Genomic DNA, 21,460 nt, shown 5'->3' on the forward strand with positions numbered 1-21,460 from the left:
AATGGCAAAAAAACAAAACAAAGATAAGTGTGGGTGGGCACATTTTTACAGCTTTTTAAAGCATAAAGATTTTTGTGTGAATGGATGTGCTACTGTTTCCATCTCTTTGTGTGTGTGTTTGCAGATTTTCATCTTGTTTTTACCCATGTATGCTAATGAATGCCAAGCAGGAGATTATGCATGCGTCGCTCGGGGAAGAGTTCCCAGGAGCTGTGGTGCCTGAGAGCTCAGGGGTGGGTGGGGTGGGGGGGTACGTGTGCACCCTGACCTCAGCTTCAGGGTCCTGTCTGCCCGCTTAGAAGGTTTTCCTCACTTTGTGTATCTTTTGAACGTCTTAAATTTGAGTTCCAAAATGCTGATGCTCCTTCAACGTTGAAACATAAAATCAGTCAGAACCACCTTACTGTTTATGAATATGAGTTTCTTTAAAAAACTAATTAATTCTCTGCTAACCACCCCCATCCCTCCCTTGTCACCCCCCAAGCAACTCGCTGGCTACCCCCCCAAAACAATAAACAAACTCCTAGAGTGCCAGCTGCATTGCTAATGGTCGGAAACAATTATGGACTCACAAAAGGGAACATCGTGCTATATATCCTAGTGCTGTATTTACACAATATTTTGGGGTTAAATGTCTGAGGCTGGATTGCAAGAGGACATATAAAACCTTTTCCCCTTTCACCCTTACATTTAAGAGGATAGCAAATGTCTAAATAGGACAAGTGTTTGAGTGGTGGATGCCTGGATGAAACCCCCGCCAACGCCTCATAATATCCCTCATACTGGGCATACCAACTGTGTGACTGACTGAATAAGGCTTCGGAGATGACAAATAGGTAAATAACTAGACTCAAATAATTTCAGATTAATAAACATTTTCTGTCTTGCACTGACTATACATCGCTGGCATAGATAGATAAACAAAGATACAGTGCCGGGTTTTTCAAGATATGAGCCGTTATTCAACTGACATTTTGCTTTGACTTAAAACTAAAAACTTGAGAGCCAGGCACTGTATGGTGGCAGTGAACTCAACTCAACTTACTTCACAAGCAGCAGTTTGGCAGATAGTAAACAATTCTTCAATAAAGAGGCTTCAAACCGTTTATTGCCACGTCCACTTCAAGTTTGTTTTCAAACTAAATATAAAACAAAGAAAACACATTTAAAACAACCACATAACTTTACCTTTGAGTCTGCTAGCTTAATGCTAACACAAAATGAGAAATGCCATATTACCTTTGTACATGTGTTGCTCCACTGTTTATGTTAAAAATCCATTGCTTATAGGAATAGCAATGCTCATATGCAGGTATACTTTATTTATCTTCTGCAAAGAACAACTAATATTCGGGGCTGTCTTGTCTGTATATATCCAGCTGTCTGAATTATTTTGCGGCGGAACGGTGGCTGACTGGTTAGAAAAACTGGAAACTAAATGGATGGATAGATGAATTATTTTGCCCCCAAGTAGCCAAGGTAGGCCACTTCAGAAGGAACCGCATAATGTCCATTTAATTGAAAAAAATGTGGCAAAAATGTTTTAGTTTCCATCCATCCATCAATTTTCTGAGCTGCTTTTCCTCACTAGGGTCGCGGGCGTGCCGGAGCCTATCCCAGCTGTCATCGGGCAGGAGGCGGGGTACACGCTGAACTGGTTGCCAGCCAATCGCAGGGCACATAGGAACAAACAACCATTCGCACTCACAGTCACAGTCATGCCTACGGGCAATTTAGAGTCTCCAATTAATGCATGTTTTTGGGATGTGGGAGGAAACCGGAGTGCCCGGAGAAAACCCACACAGGCACGGGGAGAACATGCAAACTCCACACAGGCGGGGCTGGGGATTGAACCCGGGGCCTCAGAACTGTGAGGCTGACGCTCTAACCAGTCGGCCACCGTGCCGCTGTTTTAGTTTCTTTATATTATATTTAATTGTGCCATTATTTTGTACAATAGGACAGTATGATAGAGGGCTATTTTTGTCATTAAAAAAAAATATTTTTTTTTTGGGAGGCTCGAACAGTTTCATGGTATTTCCATTCATTTTGATGGGGAAAGAGGATTTGAGATACGGGGATTTTGAGTTACAAGCGTGGTCACGGAATGAATTAAAAAGTATCTCAAGGCAGCCCTATAATTCCAGCCCGTTTGCCTGGCCCAAGAAACATCTTTTCTGGTCATGCGGTGTCATGCCAGGCCGAGACCTCCAGTGTTTGGTCGAAAAAGTGTCCTTGGCCAACCAACACGGGCGCATCCAGGACAGCCACGGCTGCTATTTCAGCCTAACTAGATTAAGCTAATCACGTTATGTAGTGATGGCCAGCAGGGAGGAATGAATGAAGGCTTGGCTGGAGCGCTGTTGCCATGTGGCTCTCAAATACAAACAAGCGAGCTGTCACACAGAGCTTGAAGAACACCAGGAGTAGTAGCATCATTCGATTACTTAAACCTCCACATGAACTTTTAGGTCTTTTTTGGCAAACCTTTGTAAATATACATGACTATTCACTGCTATGTTCGCCTCAAAGGTTGAGGCCAATTAAATGGAAGAAACCCCTGCGCCCTTCTGTGTTTGGATTCTGGATGGTTCAACTTTTGGACCATATTTTCTTTGACATTTTAGCTTCTTTATACGGCAACATGATAGAAGCGATTAAAAAAAAAAAGTCAATTTCCAAACTTTTTCAACCCTTATGTTATGTTGCAGGTCAAAATGACTCATTACAAGTTTAATAGTATTGTAGTAGTATAGATTATTTATATCTCACAATTATGTGCATATTAATCAATATTTAATGCGTTACCGCTCATTGATCACCCTTCAACGAAGAATATTTCCTTGTTTTTAATTCAAAATACACGTTAAAACTTTTAATGTATGTTGGAATAGTTTATATTATTTTACTTTTCTATGGAGTGGATAAATTAATAACATGAGTCACCTCTTCTGGGTAGGTCAAATTGAAACACTGACTTAATAATCACAACAAAATGAACCACTTTCATTTTATATGCTGCTTAAGCCAAGCAGAAGCATCATACCGAATAACTATTAAAAAAAAAAAACAACTTAACACTCATTTTTGACCAAAATGTTCATGGGTCAGTGTGACCCACTGCTTGTTTATCATTAAAAATTTATAAAAATAAGTTAAGAGAAATTTTGTTTTATTTGTAAACATACAGTACATTTTTATAAATATATATATTTTTAATTTTGAAACTTTAGAATGGGTCAATTTGAACCACAACATAACAAAAGGGTAAACTTTAAAATGGCTCAATTTGACCCAAAGGATAGCAGGGTTTAATCTATTCCTGTATGTTTATTTCTCTTCTCTTTCTCTCTGAAATTGATAAGTAAAGAACGTCATGTATAAGATTGGTGAAACATAAAGATAACACTTCACATTGGGAAAAAACTGAGTGTTGTGGACCTGAAACGTGAGTCTCTATGTGTTTGCTGCCGTCACCCCTCATGGAACTCAGTAATGTCTTAAGTGAGACTACCTGCTTGGTGTTTCGATACGTGTCTGCACATTTTTCTAAAAAGAACCTTGCCCACCCACTCCCCACTCATATGGAAGCCATCATACTTGTGTGCATTTGCTTCATAAAATCTCATGATGTTCTCATATGACTTGTAAAGTGTATTTGATTTAAATGCAGGGGTGTAGGTTTCTCAAAATCTAAAGTTTTGTGACTTCTCTTCCTCTCTGCTAAATCAGGTGTGTCCTTGGGAATCCATCTTGTTTTGCTTGATTCATTAGTCAAAGCGATCTGCTGCATGATTGATCCTTCTGTAATGTTGCAGGTCAAATTGAGCCTTTGTAAAGTTTAACACGCTACGCTGTGTTGAACTGTTTTCACCATTTCAATTTTTATTTCAGATTTTTTTTGGGTTTGGGAGTGATACACATGGGCTTTGGCATGAGTTGTCCTCCCCTCAGTTACAGCATTTTAGCGGTTAGATAGCTAGCTATGCCTACACCCCGAAATAACATCTTCCCCTCAGATAGTCCACTACTGTGGCCCCTTTAGAGCGTCTCGTTGTTAGCTGTGAGTGCATGCACATCCCAGTGAGAAAGGCGGAAGCACAAGGAGGGGAAAGGAAAGAGAGGAAAAAAGCCCAACCTGACAGCTAGCATGTGAACGGGAGCTTTGCACTCGTCTAGCTGCTTTAGAGCGCCTCGTAGTTGGCCGAGCGTACACGTACAACAAGGGAAGGAAAGAAGAAGACGCGGGAGGGAAGAAAACATTTGACAGCCAGCTTGTGGACTTGAAAATGGAATGGCTTTGGCCTAGCACGACTGCTTTAGAGCGCCTTATTGTCGCAGTGTGGAAAAGCCCTGCGATGACTTGGTGGGATAATATCCTACAGCAAGGATTGGTTTTCTCCAATAACCTTCTTGTGTGAGCTTTGCCAATATGCCGAGCCCATGACATCACACTGGCCTGTCCAGCTTGCACACATAGCTAGTTAATGGAAGCCACATGGATGCATGCCCTCGCACTTTATTGAAAATTGCATTGAAAACATTTCCTGCTTGAGTCCATGTATACATCTGCAGATGTTCGAAATTCAATACAGATATACAGCAATGTTTCTCAAGGTCACTTTTTTTTATTATAACTCAAATACGACCCCTCTGTGCTTGATCTATCAATAAAAGTACCGTAGCTTGGTATCTTTCCAACATAATATCTTGTGCTCATGTCTGTTTTTTAGCGGGATTTAAACCCGCGAGTCACTTTTTCGACAAACAGTTGCTAGAGTGATATATAATGATATATAGCAACCAAATGGCTAAATTACAACACTGAATTCACTTTTGTAAACTAGCAGCCCTGTTGTTAATTCAAGCAGTGCACATCAGTTACCGAGGTTGAATGAATAATACTTTTAATTCCAGTACATTGAATTCGGTCAAGTTCCTTTCTATTAAACAGTAGTTACTGTATGTTAGATTGGCATAAGGATTATGACGGTTTCCCTGGAAAAACATTCTCTCCTGAACTCAGAAATTTGAGAACCCCGAGCTTGGTTCCGTTGCCACTATTCCATAACCCTCTTGGTATCTTACAATGGGGGAATATATACATATATATACTGTATATATACATTTTTTAAAAACTAGGACTAATCTTTAGAATAGGTTAATATGACCCCCAACATAACAGGAGGACTAACGAGCCAAACTGTGGAGGCAATGTGAGGACCACCTGAACAAATAGACCACAGAAATGATGTCACTTTTCCCTTTGGTGAGTCCTCAGCGGGAAAAGGCAAATACATTACAGGTTTCTTGAAAAGATACCAAAGGAAACAAACAGTTGACCCTCCCAAGCTCCCTCACCTGAAAAGATTGACCTTTGTATTATCTCTGTAGCATTGATGAGTGGCAAACCTTAAACAACGCAGACGGAACGAAAACGTTGCAGCTGTTAGATGTTAGGACAGGATTCAGACAGGTCCAATTTGACACATGGTCGCACAAACCATCTGCGAGGACAGGAGTGAGTCATTTATGTGCAAGCCCCAAGTTATTGTGGCAAAAATCGAGCAAGTCAGGTCAGACTGAACTTGACTTGCTTGATTTTTGCCCTACATTTTTCAGCAAGTCGAGTCAAGTCTTCACTTGGGTTCAGCAAGTCATAAGTCAAAATGTTCAACCTTGCTCAGTCCCAACATACACAGTAATATATTCATAAGCCGTATTAAAACATTCACACTTTTACAATTACAATATGTAAAGTATATTGTGTTTTACAATACTTAACTATAGTTATAATTTCATATGTACCTGTGGCTAAAAAGCAAAGTGTGGCGAGTCGATGTCAATGAAATGCACAGGTACAATCAATGAATGAGGGAATCGGTCATTGTACAGCCTCTCAAAATATCTATATCTTTATTCTCGCTCGTTTCCTCTCCTTTGTGGACATCTGCTTCTTCCTTGATAATCACACCATGCTTTTGTAGTTCAATAAAATATATTGTATATGGAGCCGCAAACCCGGATACACGTTTTTTCTATCGCAGCGCTTTGGTCGATGTGCGGTGCTCAATCGCTTTGACGACTGAAATTTTTCTTTTCTTTTTTTTTTGCGATGGTCCACGTTAGTCGCGTTTGTCCACGTCTGTTGTAGTGCCGGGGGGCTTAGAAACGTAGAAATCCGATACCCATTATCTATGAGGTTGAGAAATTTACTGTATGTAATGCTCTGGAGGAGACGTGGCTTCAGGGTAAAGTTTTTAATGGCCGTGCTTGATTTATGTGTGTAGTCAGGTGTTCCATTCGTTCACGGCATATACCGACAAAATGAAATAAACTGCTTTGCTGACACCTGCACAGGAACATCTGTCCAAAACAAATTGCAACACCTGGACGCCATGAAGCAAAAACATTTCAGCACTGACACGCCACCTGTTAATTTTATTTTCCTTTTTGCAGCCGGAGGAATTGGACGCTCTGCATTCCCACACTTTCCGGGAGAAGACTTTTAAGAAGTCCAAGCACTGCAGCGTTTGCAGACAGATCATCGTCCACGATGGACTCGTATGCAGAGGTCAGTCACCTCAGCTCAATCTCCATATTGTAAGCTTAATAGTAGTTATTTTTTAACTCACTCTTACCAAATCAATAAAAAATACCAAAGGACTTGCGGAAAATTTTGGTTTTTTTCGTGTTTTCCAAAAACGTTCGGGTATCAATTATGGTTCTCAATTGGTTTCACCCAGGGATCCGCATTTTCCTGTTGTTGCATAGTCACGACCCACTTTTATAGAAGTTAAGATCAATAAAGCAAACTTTTTCTGATTGGAAATAGCCTCTGAAAACATCCGCAGTATGTTATATTTTAAAATGCCGATTCAAATGAGTTTGACATATCACCAAAAGCATATTTTTTAAATGCTTTTATTGCATATTGCATATTGCTATTGCATATTGCTAGCCATGTTCCCTGCTAGCCAGAGGCTGAGCTGCACTGTATTTGTTTACGGAGTAAACTAGTAACTCGAGCACAGGTTAGTAATATTTCCTGTCGCTGATCTCATATGTTCCATGTGGGAACTTTGTCCGCCTCTGTACTGTAACGAAAAAAACATTCTGAATACGAATACCCCAATGTATTTTGTTACCACCCAAAATGGGTCCGCGACCTACTTTTGGGTCCGACCCACCAGTTGAGAATCACTGACTTAGTTAGGCAACTATGCTATTAGGCTAACGCTTTTAAACTTATTAGGCTAGCTAATTTGGCTATTTGTCATGCAAATATTTGGGGGTGTTTTTGAGAAATTTCAACAGGTCTGCGGGTGTCACAAAATCACAGCTTTTCAGCTTGCTAGCTTAAAAAAACACTTTAAGGTCCTGGAGTTCAGGTAAGCCTTTCACACCCACACCAGGGGCCCTGGCTAGACCCAGAAATGGGTCAAATTGACCCTTGTTCATATTTTAAAAATCTGCTCGACTTCTTTTCTTTTTTCTTTTTGGTTCACATTTTTGAATTACTTGGTTTATTGACTATATTGACCGTGCCAATAACTCTGATTGCAACTATGTGAAGCACTACATTATCAATGCCCCCACTGATAGCTTTGAACCATCAATTTTCTTAATGATCTCAACCCTGCTGTTATGTTGTGATTAAGTTAATACGTTTTTTAGTCATTTTTCTTTTTATTACATACGGAGTGGTGCCTTGAGATACGAGTTTAAATCGCTCCGTGACCACCCATGTATGTCAAAACACTCATATCTCAAATAATCTTTTCCTTTGAATGCCATTCATCGATTTCACCGCCCCAAAAAAACCAACAACAAGAAAAGTGTTGGTTTTGATAAGAAAAATAACACTATATTATTGTACTTTATAAAAACATACACTAATGACATAATTAAATAGAATGCGACAAAATAAACTCCATGATCTGCAGTAATAGTAGTCGTTCTTCACAAAAGATAAAGAATATATGCCAATGTGTAATGCCATATTATCTGTTTACATGTGTTGCTCCACCGTTTGTGTTCAAATGTCTGTCAGTTAAAGTTATAACACTGCGACACCGATTTTATTCATTAGATGTTCTATGGCGTTTTTAAAAAAAATATATATATTTTTAATATATATATAAGCATTAAGCTAAACTGACTTTCCTAAGGCACAGCTCAGTGGCTGTAGAAATACATATAATGTGTAATTCTTTGTTGTATGTTTACTTTGACAGTAAACTTCAGCCGGGAGTTGCAATAAGCAGCAATAACCTTTTTTGAATAGTTGTACTGTATACTGTCAGCCTAACTGCTGCTCGTTGTGATGTGAGGGTGCGTGGAGTTCACTGCCACCATACTTGTAACTCCAATTTTTGCTCACGACTCAAAGCAAAAAAAATAAAAAAATCATCTGAACAACGACTCGTAAGTTGAAAAAAAGTCAAAAGTTGGGTCACTTGTATCTCAAGGCACCCCTGGATGTATATTTTTAAATGTTTTCGTATATTAAATACAGTGATACAGTAGTGACACAAGGGGCTACAGTTGGGGTAAGAGATGTCAACTTTTCTGTTAGTTGAAAATGTAGTGGGTCACATTGACCTTGTGAGTATTTTTTATTTCCCAAAAAGAGACAAACATAACAGGAGGGTTAAACTTGTATCCACTTCACAACAATGCAGGAGCATGAAATCCCAGATGGTCCCTGACTCGATGTGTTCATGATAATATCATGTCAGATGAAAGCTATATGGCAGGAAGTTGACTGAGATGCCATTATAAACAATAATGTCAGCCACCTGCTTACACCCACTAGTAAGAGATATGAAAAAATAAGAAAGATATGACGCGTTCAGCAAAATGGCACAATAGTGGAAATGTCTGTTTTCAGTCCGATAACTACAATCGCGGCCTGGCGGAAGCGTCTGGTTGTTTGGTTTGGCTGGAAAAGTGGGAACATTTTGGTCGGAGCTCTCCAAACCTGACCCGTGATAGTACGGCCTGGACAATAAAAGGCATTTCCCCCTCAGTGGCATTATGTTAGTGCTTTAATGTCAAGGATCTGCTTTTTAAACTCACAAATACCCCGAACCTGTGAAATGTGAGGCAGCCGTGCTAACCACAAATGCACCGTGCTGCTGCTGTACAATTCAGTTCATTGAGGAAATTCTATACAGAGTGGGACTGTGACATTTTTGGTCCCTTAATGCTTACGACAACAAAGATATGAATTACATTTGACTATTTTACTATACTTTGTCCTTTAGTATTTAATTTTACAACAGAGGAATTTACAAGTACAAAAACGTACAAAAAAAGCATTAACTGATGAATTTATCTTTAGATTTAGGACCATAAAGGTATGCAGTATACACGCAACATAATGAGTGAAGTTACTGGCAAAACATTAAAACTAGCTCCTACGGTTCATTCTAAATGCTCCAAGCACTGAGTAGTAGAACAGTTTGTACCTCCCCTCTTCTGCTCTTGTTTACCAACACTGTGCAGTCACATGGTCTCCCGATGACACAAGCAGTTGGACTTCCTCCCGCCCGTCGGTTGCCAGGATACAAGGTGTGGGTTACTCTCACAATAGGCATGTTGACGCAGGTCAGCTGCGCTGTTACAAAACAAGGAACTCCGTAATGGAGTATTTTGGGAGAATTGGGCCTCCAGGGCAGGAAGCGGGTTTTATTTTCATTGACGAAGGTGCAGTGACAGCACAGGTTAAATTTGTGTACGGGGTGGAATGAAAAACACTTGGTACACACTCCCGTAGTGTGTGTGTGTGTCTGTGTGTGTGTGTGTGCGTGCGTGTGTGTGTGTGTGTAAAGGCATAGTGGAAGGTTATCATAACTCTGGTTCTAACTGCTGACCTCATACAGCTGGTATGCAGGTCACACTGAGACACACACACACACACACACAATATTTCCTAAAATGTTTTTTTTTTGAGAAAGTCTCACAAATTAGGTGGTAATAGCAATGCAATGATTCCCAACCACTTTGCCAGAAATGATCAATTTTCACAGAAATGTAACTAAGAATTACTACAACAAATACCTTTGTTCATCTATCTATGCCACATATAGTGATGATCGCAATAACTGGATGTCCTTTCACTAGATGACAGGAAGGTACAATTGACCTGTGTATCCACCTGTCGCATACAACAGAGTAGCTTTGTATTTAACTAAACACATATTTCATCAGCCTCACAGTTCTGAGGACTCGGGTTCAATCCCCGGCCCCGACTGTGTGGAGTTTGCATGTTCTCCCCGTGCCTGCATGGGTTTTCTCCGGGCACTCCGGTTTCCTCCCACATCCCAAAAACATGCATAAATTGGAGACTCTAAATTGCCCGTAGGTGTGACTGTGAGTGCGAATGGTTGTCTGTTTGTATGTGCCCTGCGATTGGCTGGCAACCAGTTCAGGGTGTACCCCGCCCCCTGCCCGATGACAGCTGGGATAGGCTCCAGCACGCCCGCGACCCTAGTGAGGATAAGCGGCTCAGAAAATGGATGGATGGATAAACACATATTTCACATTTGCGAGTACAAATTAAGGCGAGATCAATATTTCAATCTGTATAATTTTGGTGACATTTTTGTTCAGATTGTTCTCCTGTAAAACACGTGCCTTGGCCCAATAAAGGTTGGGAAACACAGAAATGTGTAATGTGAGGGTGACAGCGCCATCTTTTGGATTTGTGACATCATTACTACCCTTTGCACTCAGGGGACACTTCATTGGGTACACCTGCAAGTTTAAAATGAGTTTCTGACTTTACAAAGATTAATGGAATAAAAACACAGTCAAAGAGAGATTTATTTAACACACCTGTTATGTTTGTTTCTTTGGAACACCAAAAATGTTCATGAGTCAATGTGACCTGCTGCATGTTTAACTCCTGGCTCAAATGTTTTAAACATACAGTGTAATAATAATAATAAAACACATAAAATACATACATATGATGAAAGAAAAGAGTCTTAAAATATTAGTACGGGTCAATTTAACCCACAACTTAACAACAGGATTACTGTCTTCTTATTATGTTACTATCGTTTGCAATCATGTAGAACAGTACTGCATGATAGTGTATTTTGGCTGCTTTATATATAAAACATATTTAATTGTACAACCCTCCTATGTTTTTTTTTCTTTTTCATCAAAATATGAATGTAAAAATATTAAAATGTATAATATAATACTGCATATACAGTATAATTGACAAAAAGGGGTCAGGATTTGAAGTTTTAGCATATTTTATTCAAGATGGTGATGATGATGATCATTATTATTCTACAACCCATTAATAGTTTATGTGCTTTTTAAACTTTAAAACGAGGGAGAGTAAAATTTAAAGGAGTACACCAATATATATTTCCTGAACGTTAATAGCTTTAGTATATTTGTGGATGGATCATAAATCGTTAAAACAAATTAAAAGATAAGGAGGCGAAGGAGAAGTAAACATCAAGTACTGTAGTTGTGATATTATCCACAAGACGGCGCTACAATCATTTAGTGTGTAATGAAACTAAAATGTGAGCATGGAGAGCCTCCACACGCTCACACAGGCTGCTGCTGACTGTAACCTGCTCTGAAGCAGGCCTACAGCCTTCAAATGAACTAGCTGTTACACATCAGGATCTTTGAAAAACATCCCATGACGAGCACATCAGCTGGATGAAGGTGGAGCTTTTTACCCACAACAGAGCTGCCAAGGATGAAAAGCAGCTGTAGGATGGGCGGCAGAATGATGAAACGCCAGATAGTTCGACAAAACAGTTATATGTCTTAAGATTTCTTTAAGACCGTATACAACTGAGTTAAAGGGACATATTATGGACAATTGACTTTTTAATGGCTTGCATACAAATAGTTGGGTCTCTAGTGTGCATGCCCACCCACCAAGGGTGAAATGTAACAATTCAATTTGACTTGGGGTATGTTTCAAATCACAATACAGATTGGGATTTTTTTTACTTTATTTATTTTGACAGATTTGGGTAATCAAACACGACCTGGAGCAAATTGACCCATGAGTAATCTAAGAATATTGTGGGAGATTATATTAATTATTAATATTATTCATTTTTACGTTACATTTTCTGGGGTTATAACACCACAACATAGATGCTTTGCAGTTTCATTTGCCAGTCTATGGCTATTTGCATTGTGTTTGAGAAGTAAGCTAGCAGACTTTTATAAGACACATTTATGTTTTTAATACACACGTGTAATTCTCTTTGTTATATATTAGGCAATCAACAGCTTGAAGCCACTTTTTTTTTTTGAAGAATTCTTCACTATCTGCCAAACTGCTGGTAGCGTTCGCGACTCCAATTTTTGTTCACAGCTAAAGATTAAAAAAAAAAAAAACGAAAAAAATTGGTCAAGCGACGGCTCGTATCTGAAAACATTCGTAAGTTCTGGTACCACTGAATATACTGTTTGTGACATTTTGGTTTGGTGGTGTTGCTGTGAGATTTTTCTCACATGAAAAAATATGCCTTGGCTCACTAAAAGTTGGGACACACCGGTGTACACAATTAGTGTGTTGGTAATGTTGTGCACGTGGACTGTGTACATGTATTTACACTGGTGCTCACGTGTTGGTACAGCTGAGAAAAAGAATGTAAGAAGAGGGATGGGGGGAAAGTGAGAGTGAAGGGGAAGAGGAAATTCTCCAGCCCTGCCCACTGATTGTGTTCAGTGTTGTACAGGGAGTGGTTCAGCCCAGCCCTGTGGGAGTACACACTCGTTACTAAAGGAACAGGCCAAGGAAATCGCCCAACTCTCCATCATATTTTCCTTCCTCTCACCCTCCACGCCAATAGTATACAACCTTCGCACACCAAGAGTCATCTAACAAGCGGTAGTACTGTACAGACTTCTGTTGTTTTTTTTTTTCCAAACTTCTTATTCCTAAAACGGTCAACCCATGCTCCCGAGGCCCAGACACATTCGAGTCCAATATGGAAGTTGTACATGGAGTGTTGCTTACCGGTCACTCACAGAGGCACTGGGCAACATCGATGTGTGCATTCCATTTCACTTATCTCGCATACGATTTTTGCTCTGTTTATGTAAGTGATGAAACTTGCATTTACATAGCAACACATCAACACAGGCTGGATAAAAGCATGTGGCTGATAATGGCTCTCTGTGGGAAGAGGTCGACATTGGCTTGACTTCACCAAGCTTTATTGTGCAGCGGTGCCTTGACTTAAAAGTTTTTTCCAGCTCCAAGCCGTCGCGTGGCCAATTTTTTGCTTTGATTTACAAGCAAAAATTTTAGATATAAGTACTAACTGATGGCAGTGAAGTAACCTCACCTCACTCAGTTTGGCAGATAGTGAGCAATCTTTGAAAAAAAGGCTTCAAGCTAGGGCTGGGCATTGTGAAGAACCTCACGATTCGATTCAATTTCGATTCTTTAGGGTTGCAATTCGATTCAGTTTGATATTGATTTAAATGTTCCAATATAGGCGGCACGGTGGCCGACTGGTTAGAGCGTCAGCCTCACAGTTCTGAGGACCCGGGTTCAATCCCTGGCCCCGACTGTGTGGAGTTTGCATGTTCTCCCCGTGCCTGCGTGGGTTTTCTCCGGGCTCTCCGGTTTCCTCCCACATCCCAAAAACATGCATTAATTGGAGACTCTAAATTGCCCGTAGGCATGACTGTGAGTGCGAATGGTTGTCTGTTTGTATGTGCCCTGCGATTGGCTGGCAACCAGTTCAGGGTTTACCCCGCCTCCTGCCCGATGACAGCTGGGATAGGCTCCAGCACGCCCGCGACCCTAGTGAGGAGAAGCGGCTCAGAAAATGGATGAATGGATGGATGGATGGATGTTCCGATATACAAAAAGTAAAAATACATCACATTACAAATGCAATAATATTTAAGAGTACATTTAGACAATTCTGAAATATTTATTTTTAATGCCATGTACAAATATGTCGCATATGTGACATTACATTTTTAAGCAATAAAACATCTGAAAATAAAGATTTGTACATAACTTATTTGTATACATGGAGTACAAATGTAAAACATTGCAGTTGTATATAAACACTGAAAAGGTAGAGCGTATGTTAGCTCTTTTCTCTTAGATATTGTAATAAAAAAAAAAGCACAATAATAACTTATTTGTATCTATGGAGCACAACAGTTAAAATATGATGACAGCTTTGTATTGATAAAGTAATGTGTATGTATACTTAATATTTCTTTACTTATTAGGAGTACTATTATTATTATCAGGGTATTTAAGTATTACCTAATGACATAGCATGTTTGCGGCATTGTGAGACAAGCCAGTACAAGTACTTCCTTTGTCAAACCCCTTTTAATGCGTCTGTCAACAAGTTGGCTATATTGCAAACTCCCTGTGTGGCTTCTGTGTAGGGGGCGCCTGAACATTTGACACTAATTCCCACTCGTTAGAAATGAAATGAGAAGTGATAGTTACATACGTAGGGGTCAGTTGCTCTTTCTGTCGACTTCAATGACTCCAAAAGCGCCGTCTGAACTCCGTGTACAATTCCAGGCCGGCGACTTCTGACGTGTTTTCGTGTTGGAATTGCGTATTGTGAGTCTCTTTTGTCAGTTTCTGTGTTTCGGATTCACAGGGGAATCCAAAATGACCCCAAACAGCAGATTTTAAAGTGGAAGTTGCTCTTTTATTTATTTCTTTAATTTGCTTTATATTTTATTTTTTATTTACGTTGCTGCTGCTGCTCTTTGCTTGAATAGCCACTTTGTTTGGCTTCGGTCCATACAACGTGACCCACACACACACAGCGCCTCATAGCGGCCGGGAGGTGAATCAATTCAGCAGATTTGCCAAATGGATTGAATTGCGAAAAGAAAAATTGCTGAATCGATATTTATAGCCACGCCTACTTCAAGCTGTTTATTGCCACTCCCACTTGAGGTTTACTGTCAAAGTAAAGATAAAACAGAGACAATTACACATTTTGTATTTAACACAACTTTGCCTTAACTCATTCACTGCCAGTCCTCCATGTTAACGGATATTTGAATTCAACAGCCGTCAATGGTAGTGAATTAAGAATCTCTGCTAGCTTAATGCTAGCACACAATGCAAAACGCCACAGACGAACTGACGAATAACATCGATAGTCACCGTATTATAACCCTTCAAGCAAGGGATATTTGAACACAAAAAGGTGCATGAACACATCTAGACAGACAATATAACAATAACACCCCTCTAAAAATGTTTATAATTACCTATATTAATAAGTTAAATCATAATTATACCTCAAACGATGATCCCAAACAACTTAAGTATCATTTCAAACTCATCTTATATTACTGTTAAAAATAAATGGCTGTCAGATGATTCGGTGTATTCTCTGTAACTTTCACAAACAACCCAGGCTAACCTTAGCTCCTTTGTGACATACAAAGTACAGTATAGTATCTCATAGAACACACTAGTTTTGAAGGGAAACTAAAGGTTGTCTTACAAATCTGTTGGGGTGTGTACTCATATAGCAATAATAACGACTACTCTGGAAAAATGAACAGCATTTGCAACAAGCCCCCTTACCACTTAGTGTATTTTGTTCCAGAATCAATATGACGTTATACCGGTTGAGGCTCCTGGGCAATCTGTGCCATGACATAAAGACCTTGGGAACTCGAGTGTTTTTCGGTAGGATTACACGGCGCTGCCCACATTTGATGGCCTGTAATTAACAAGTCAAAATGACTTTAACCCCCCTCCACTTCGCGCAAGTATAAGTCTCTCGAGTGCCTAAATGGGAACCAAATGTAGGATGATGTCATTGGATTTCTTTAAGCCTCCTGTTATATTGCGGGTCAAATTGATCCATTTTCGAGTTTGTAGTTTGTCAGTATGAAACTTCTGCTGGGCTTAAGGGAGACATATTATGCATTTTTTCCACAGTTTAAAACAGTTCCCAGATGTCTGTGACATTCTTTTATCAAAATACCCAAGGAGAACAAATTGAAGCACAATTTACACACTATAATTGTGATACATTTACCGCATGTACGTGGTGCGTCCCCGAACACAAATACCTCACTAGCCATGCCAATTTGTGCTTTCATATAATTTCAAACGTAATTTAAATTATTACCCTGGATTTCCACAAATGATTTGATTTTGAAAAAATGCAATACAAGTGTACTCGTAAAAATCATAAAGGAATAACAAGACCTTAGTTGTTTGTTAGCTTAAGTTTTTTTAATAACAATTCAGCAGAACAAACACATGGAGCAAAGACTCTCCGCTAACAAATCAGGCTAAACCTAGCTCCTCCCAGAGAAAGAAAGCTCTTCGAATAGTCGAGACGTATCCCTTCCACATACTTCCTTGACACCAAATACAATTTTCCTATCAGCTAAGGATTTGGCGCCATCTTCTGACATCTTTAGGCATTACAGAACGAGCACGAAAATACGACGAGAGCTGCAAATAAGTACTTTTTTAAAAATCAAATACCCAAGGAGAAATTTTACTTAAAAAATTCAGGGGTTCACTCTGCTACTGTTTCTGAGACATGAAGGGAATAGGAAAGTTTAAGCTACTTTTTTTTTTTTTTTGCCATGTGTTGCAATTTGGTGGATGCTAAGTTGTGGAATAAACTACAGTGAGCCTGAGTAGCGCGTGGACCTCTGCCAACTTGCCAAGCATTCCATAAGCCAAATATACAGACCGAACATATGAACTAATGACAGCAGATACTGCATGTGATTATGCCGGCACTGAAAAATGTGCCTTGAGACAGGAAGAAAAACTCATTACATAAGGTGTACTATGTTCCAGTAAAAGCATACAATCTCCTCCTTTATTTGGAAAGCCTACCCCTGAGCACACAGCACTGTGTTTTCACTCTCCGCGTCCTTCAAAAAGGAAACTGACAATTTATGAGGCGCTGGCCCAGATGCTCCTCTATTGACCCTCATTTGTAGAGCCTGGGGGGAGTCCAGTGAGGGGGCTACAACAGTGTGCAAAGGGAGCCTGCAGATATGTGTTGACATCCAAGAGGAGCAATGGCTTGATTTGATTAGAACTTTGAGTGAACATATAAACACAACAGTCATTCATAGTATCAAAAGTAAATTAAAAGAAAGGAAAAGGACATCAATAGCTGTCTTTGTATAGCACAGTGTACCTGTTCAAAGGGGGTCGGAAGAAATAAAAAACTCATGTTTCAGATTTGCACAGATTTCTTAAATGTAATGCTGCCTCCAATACACAAGTTCACATTTCTACTTTTTTTTTTTTTTTAAACGAGGGTTCTTTCTGCAGTGAATATGGACCGAGTCCTGGCATGAATAGTGAAAAAAAAAACATGTAATTGAAGCCCTAAACCCTAACATGTTAAAATTGCCTTTATAAATAGTTAAAATCTTTGATAATATAGTTTCAAACGCACCATACAACATTATCCTTAAATATGAATAATTTCCAGATGATTTGATTGAGATAAAATGCAGAGGAAGTGGGTATGTAAGACAACATAACTTAAGCGGCAATTTTATACCCCTTATTTTTTATTTATTATTGTTATTATTTTTTAGAATTCCCTACATGAATAGTTTGAATCCTATATAGATTACAACTTGTGACCTCATAACACTTTATTATAATTTCTAAGTTATTACCAAAAACACATACAATACTATAATACAATATGGGCCATATTCTTCTGCCCGGATCCTTCTTTTTACCCGCCTGGACTTGCGCACTTTACAGCTACTAAACTTTGTTGACAGTGGTAGTTTAAATACATTTAATAGCTTTCCGGAAGTCTCGTTTACAATATTATTAGTGTATGTGGTGTATATTGTAATTGCATCCAAATGCCAAGTGCAATATGATCTTTCTTGGGGGCCTTAATATGGCCTCTGAAGCACGTGAGAGGAAAACTGCTTAAGTTGACGGGAGAATGCGTGCAGGGCCAGATTTGAAAGGGAAGGCGCACTTTTTAAGTTTGCTCCTCCCAGAGCACATATACAGTCATGAAGCTGCGTAAATGAGAGACTTAAGTCGATGGGAGAATCTATGCAGCCGGACTGCTCGCCTTTTCCCTCTTACGCAAATGAGAGACTATGGCCCTACATACTTTATATGTATAACTTCCACATATACTGCCCTGTATTTTTATTTGTCTGATTTATTCCTTCTGTATAATTGGGTTTTAATGTTTTTTTTAATTGATGTGCAGTAAGTCTCTTTGAGGGCCACGAAAGGTGCTTAAAAATAAAATGGATTATTATTATTATTATGTAGACATACTAGGCATGGTCGAGTACCAGGTATTGGTATCGGGTCGATACAAGGCTTATTTCAAGATATCGGGAACACGTAAAGGCTGCCGATAGCAGCCACCGATACATACTTAAGGCAAACAAATCTTACATCGAGTAAGTCCAGTAGTTGGCGCGACACTGCAGGGGTTTGACACATCAGTGACTCATCATGTGAGTCAGAAACAAAGAAGGTCTTTGTCCACAATTAATTAAATTGTTCATTGAAATTTTATGTATCAATCGTACCAGTGGTACCGGTATCGGTATCAGTATTGGTGAGTACTCAAGAGTCAATACTTGTACTGGTATTGGTCTGGAAAAAAAAAAAACCTGGTCTTGAACATCCCGAAAACGTAACCCACATAAATACCAACATTAAGTACACTATATACAGACATTTAGACACACAGTATACCCCCACATACCCAAATATTCTTTTCTATATACACACAAATGACTGTAAAAATGTCACCCCTGTGTGCAGCATATTTTAATATATTAAGGTGATCCCATTAAGGTTATACTGCAGCCTTTTAATTCATTTTAGATTTTGTGGATTGCTATGAAAAAGTTGGCTTAATCCATACTTTTCAATTTTTTTCTCTAGTGTGCCGAATTCCTTGCCACAAGAAATGCGAACCAAAGGTAAGCACCACACACTCACAAATGTATCTAGAGGAAAAATACTGCTGTTGAGAAAATGGTCGCATGCTCCTTGCCATGTGTTTCAGTGGAGATTTTATGTCCTGCAAAAGCATTTTAAGAATTTCTGAACAAGTGTTCTGTGTAGTAATGTGTGTTTACATTGGACAAGCTCTTGAAGATTGTCCTCAGGTCTGAAAATAAAATACCTCTGGGCCTTATCAAGCCATCGCTTGCTTGATTAATGCCATTCGGGGAAGAACAGAATGTAGAAGTTGGACGATTATTGCAGAACACACATGTACACCTGCTTTGCTTACAGTAGACGTACAGTAGCCTTCGTTTGGTTTCAATTAAAATAGTGGCTTTGCCCAAGCCCTCTGTTTTACTGACAGGAAATGCCGGGGGTGCATTGCAGACAGTCTGTACTAAATATGATAGGAGGGGGTGGGCGGAGGAGGGAGCAACAACAGTAGAAACAAACCATTTGGAGTTTTCATTATTATATACCTCTAACCAGAGGACGGAGCGAGTCAAATACTGTATGTGCAAGTCATAAGTAAATATCAAGCCTTAACTTTCAAGTTTCAAGTAAGTCCCGAGTTACTGAGGCAAAATTTGGAAACTTAAGTCTGACTGAGGTCATGTGACTCAAGTCTCCCACCTCTCCTTCCAACCCTGTTTATGACCATCCCTACAACACCTACAAATATTTGCTGCTCTGCCGATAAATCATCTATAAAATTCGATATACGGCTTTGAGCCATTGCTTTGTTTTTGCCCACAAAACACACCGTCAGCAGCAGGAAGTCGTTTCCGTGATGACTGCTATTTCCTTGTAATTACTTTCAGCTATAAAAATATTTCAACATGTTTCCCCTTCATCTGTGAAAGAAAATCAGGTTGCCATTAAGCCTCCTGTTACACTTTGATACTTTAAAAAGTTCATGGAGCAGTGTGAACTGCTACACATTTTGTTTTATGTGACAGTTCACACATTTTATACGAGTGTCAAAGTTTGATCACTTCAAGGATTTGACATGAAAAAGGGTAACGAGGGTCCGTTCATTATCAGGGGTCAACAGAGACATAATACAGGATGTTTGATATCTTAATATAACCTGTGTTATTGTTAGTTGTCCCAGCATGAACAATTCAAGTTTACAGCGTCTCTATGGAACTTACTGTATTAGTGAATGCACACCATATCACATGCATGCAACTGGTGTACGGAGTTGAGCCGGCACACTCAGGAAGGGTGGGCCCGGCCCCCACCATCCGCAGGGGGGGGGGGGGGGGGGGGGTAAGCCAGCAAGCCTATCCCGTGGGGGACCTAGCCAGGGGGACGCCACCCACTCCCCAGGACCCAGGGCGGTAGCCAGCCCAACCAAAGCGCCCCGACCAGTCCCAAAGGGAGGGTCACGGGTACCGGACCAACCCCCCCCCCAAGCCCCCCCCCCTTGCCCAATCGCTCCATCCACCGTGCCCCACCGCCACCCGCACCCCCACCCACAGCCCCACCACTCCCGGAAAGCATGGGGGCCCCAACCACCCACAGGGCCCAACGCAGGAGCCAGCTGCCACCCGATCACATTCACAGTCCGCCAAAATCGAGCCCTGACCGGCTGGAAGACCAAAGAGAAAAGGAGGGCAGCCCCTCTCCAACAACATACTATATTTCCTTATTAAACATACTATATTTGTGTTTACTATACTCTATACTATATACTATAACATACTATATTTCCTTATTAAACTAGAATGTGTTCTGCGGTGTAATTGTCGCCTATATTGAAAGTCTGGATGTTTTTTGTTTTACAATAAGGAGTGAAACTAGTGAGGTTAGATACATTTTAGTAGGCTTGCTTTGTTAAACTCGCTCAAAATCAAAATCAATGCCTTGTTGCAGAAGGAAGGCAACCGCATGAGGTAAGTGCATGCACAGTCATTTCGCCTATACACACGGGTTTTGTTAGCTCATTGTTGTATTGATTGACTCACCTTTGAGAAAAAGATAACACACCACAAGCATTTGCTCTTGTGAAGTTAAAGGCTTTTTGTAAGGTGGTGGCGTCATGTGATGGGCACGGCAGGCTGGCGCCGTGATAAAACGATTTCAATCACTGGCATAGTAATAAGTAAGCGATTTTCTTTTCTTTACCATATTAAATTAGCGATTGCACATTATTTTAGGGTGATGTTGTGTTGATGTGAGTGTGCAACGGTGCATGATGGCCTGACTGAGCAAAGCTTGTGCTGAGGATGCTAAAATGTGAGCATTCGCCATAAAAATGTGGAGGATAGGGGGCCTGTTCATAGCTCCTTACAACTTTAATTGCTATTTTTATATTTTCAGTATGCCACAGACCACGAGAAAATATTGGACAGGCCTGTTCTTGGCCAACAAGCTCCCGTTTGTAGGAGAGGTTGTATAAACCTCTAGAGCTCTGAGGCCGGGGGCATACTTAAAGTGTCTATGTATACAAAAGTGAAACAT

General features: G+C 40.0%; 1 protein-coding gene across 14 annotated transcripts in view; it reads left to right on the plus strand.

The window, feature by feature from the left end:
• Window positions 1–21,460, plus strand: part of tns1b (tensin 1b) — a 164,234-nt gene that overhangs the window by 34,233 nt on the left and 108,541 nt on the right. For all 14 annotated transcript variants that reach the window (XM_061692732.1, XM_061692752.1, XM_061692730.1 and 11 more), the window contains exons 2-3: window positions 6,460–6,574; window positions 18,929–18,966. In XM_061692732.1, coding sequence (XP_061548716.1) covers window positions 6,460–6,574; window positions 18,929–18,966 — 153 coding nt within the window. The remainder of the gene's footprint in view (window positions 1–6,459; window positions 6,575–18,928; window positions 18,967–21,460) is intronic.

The sequence above is a fragment of the Phycodurus eques genome, chromosome 12 (assembly GCF_024500275.1).
Source record: "Phycodurus eques isolate BA_2022a chromosome 12, UOR_Pequ_1.1, whole genome shotgun sequence".
NCBI lineage: Eukaryota > Metazoa > Chordata > Actinopteri > Syngnathiformes > Syngnathidae > Phycodurus > Phycodurus eques.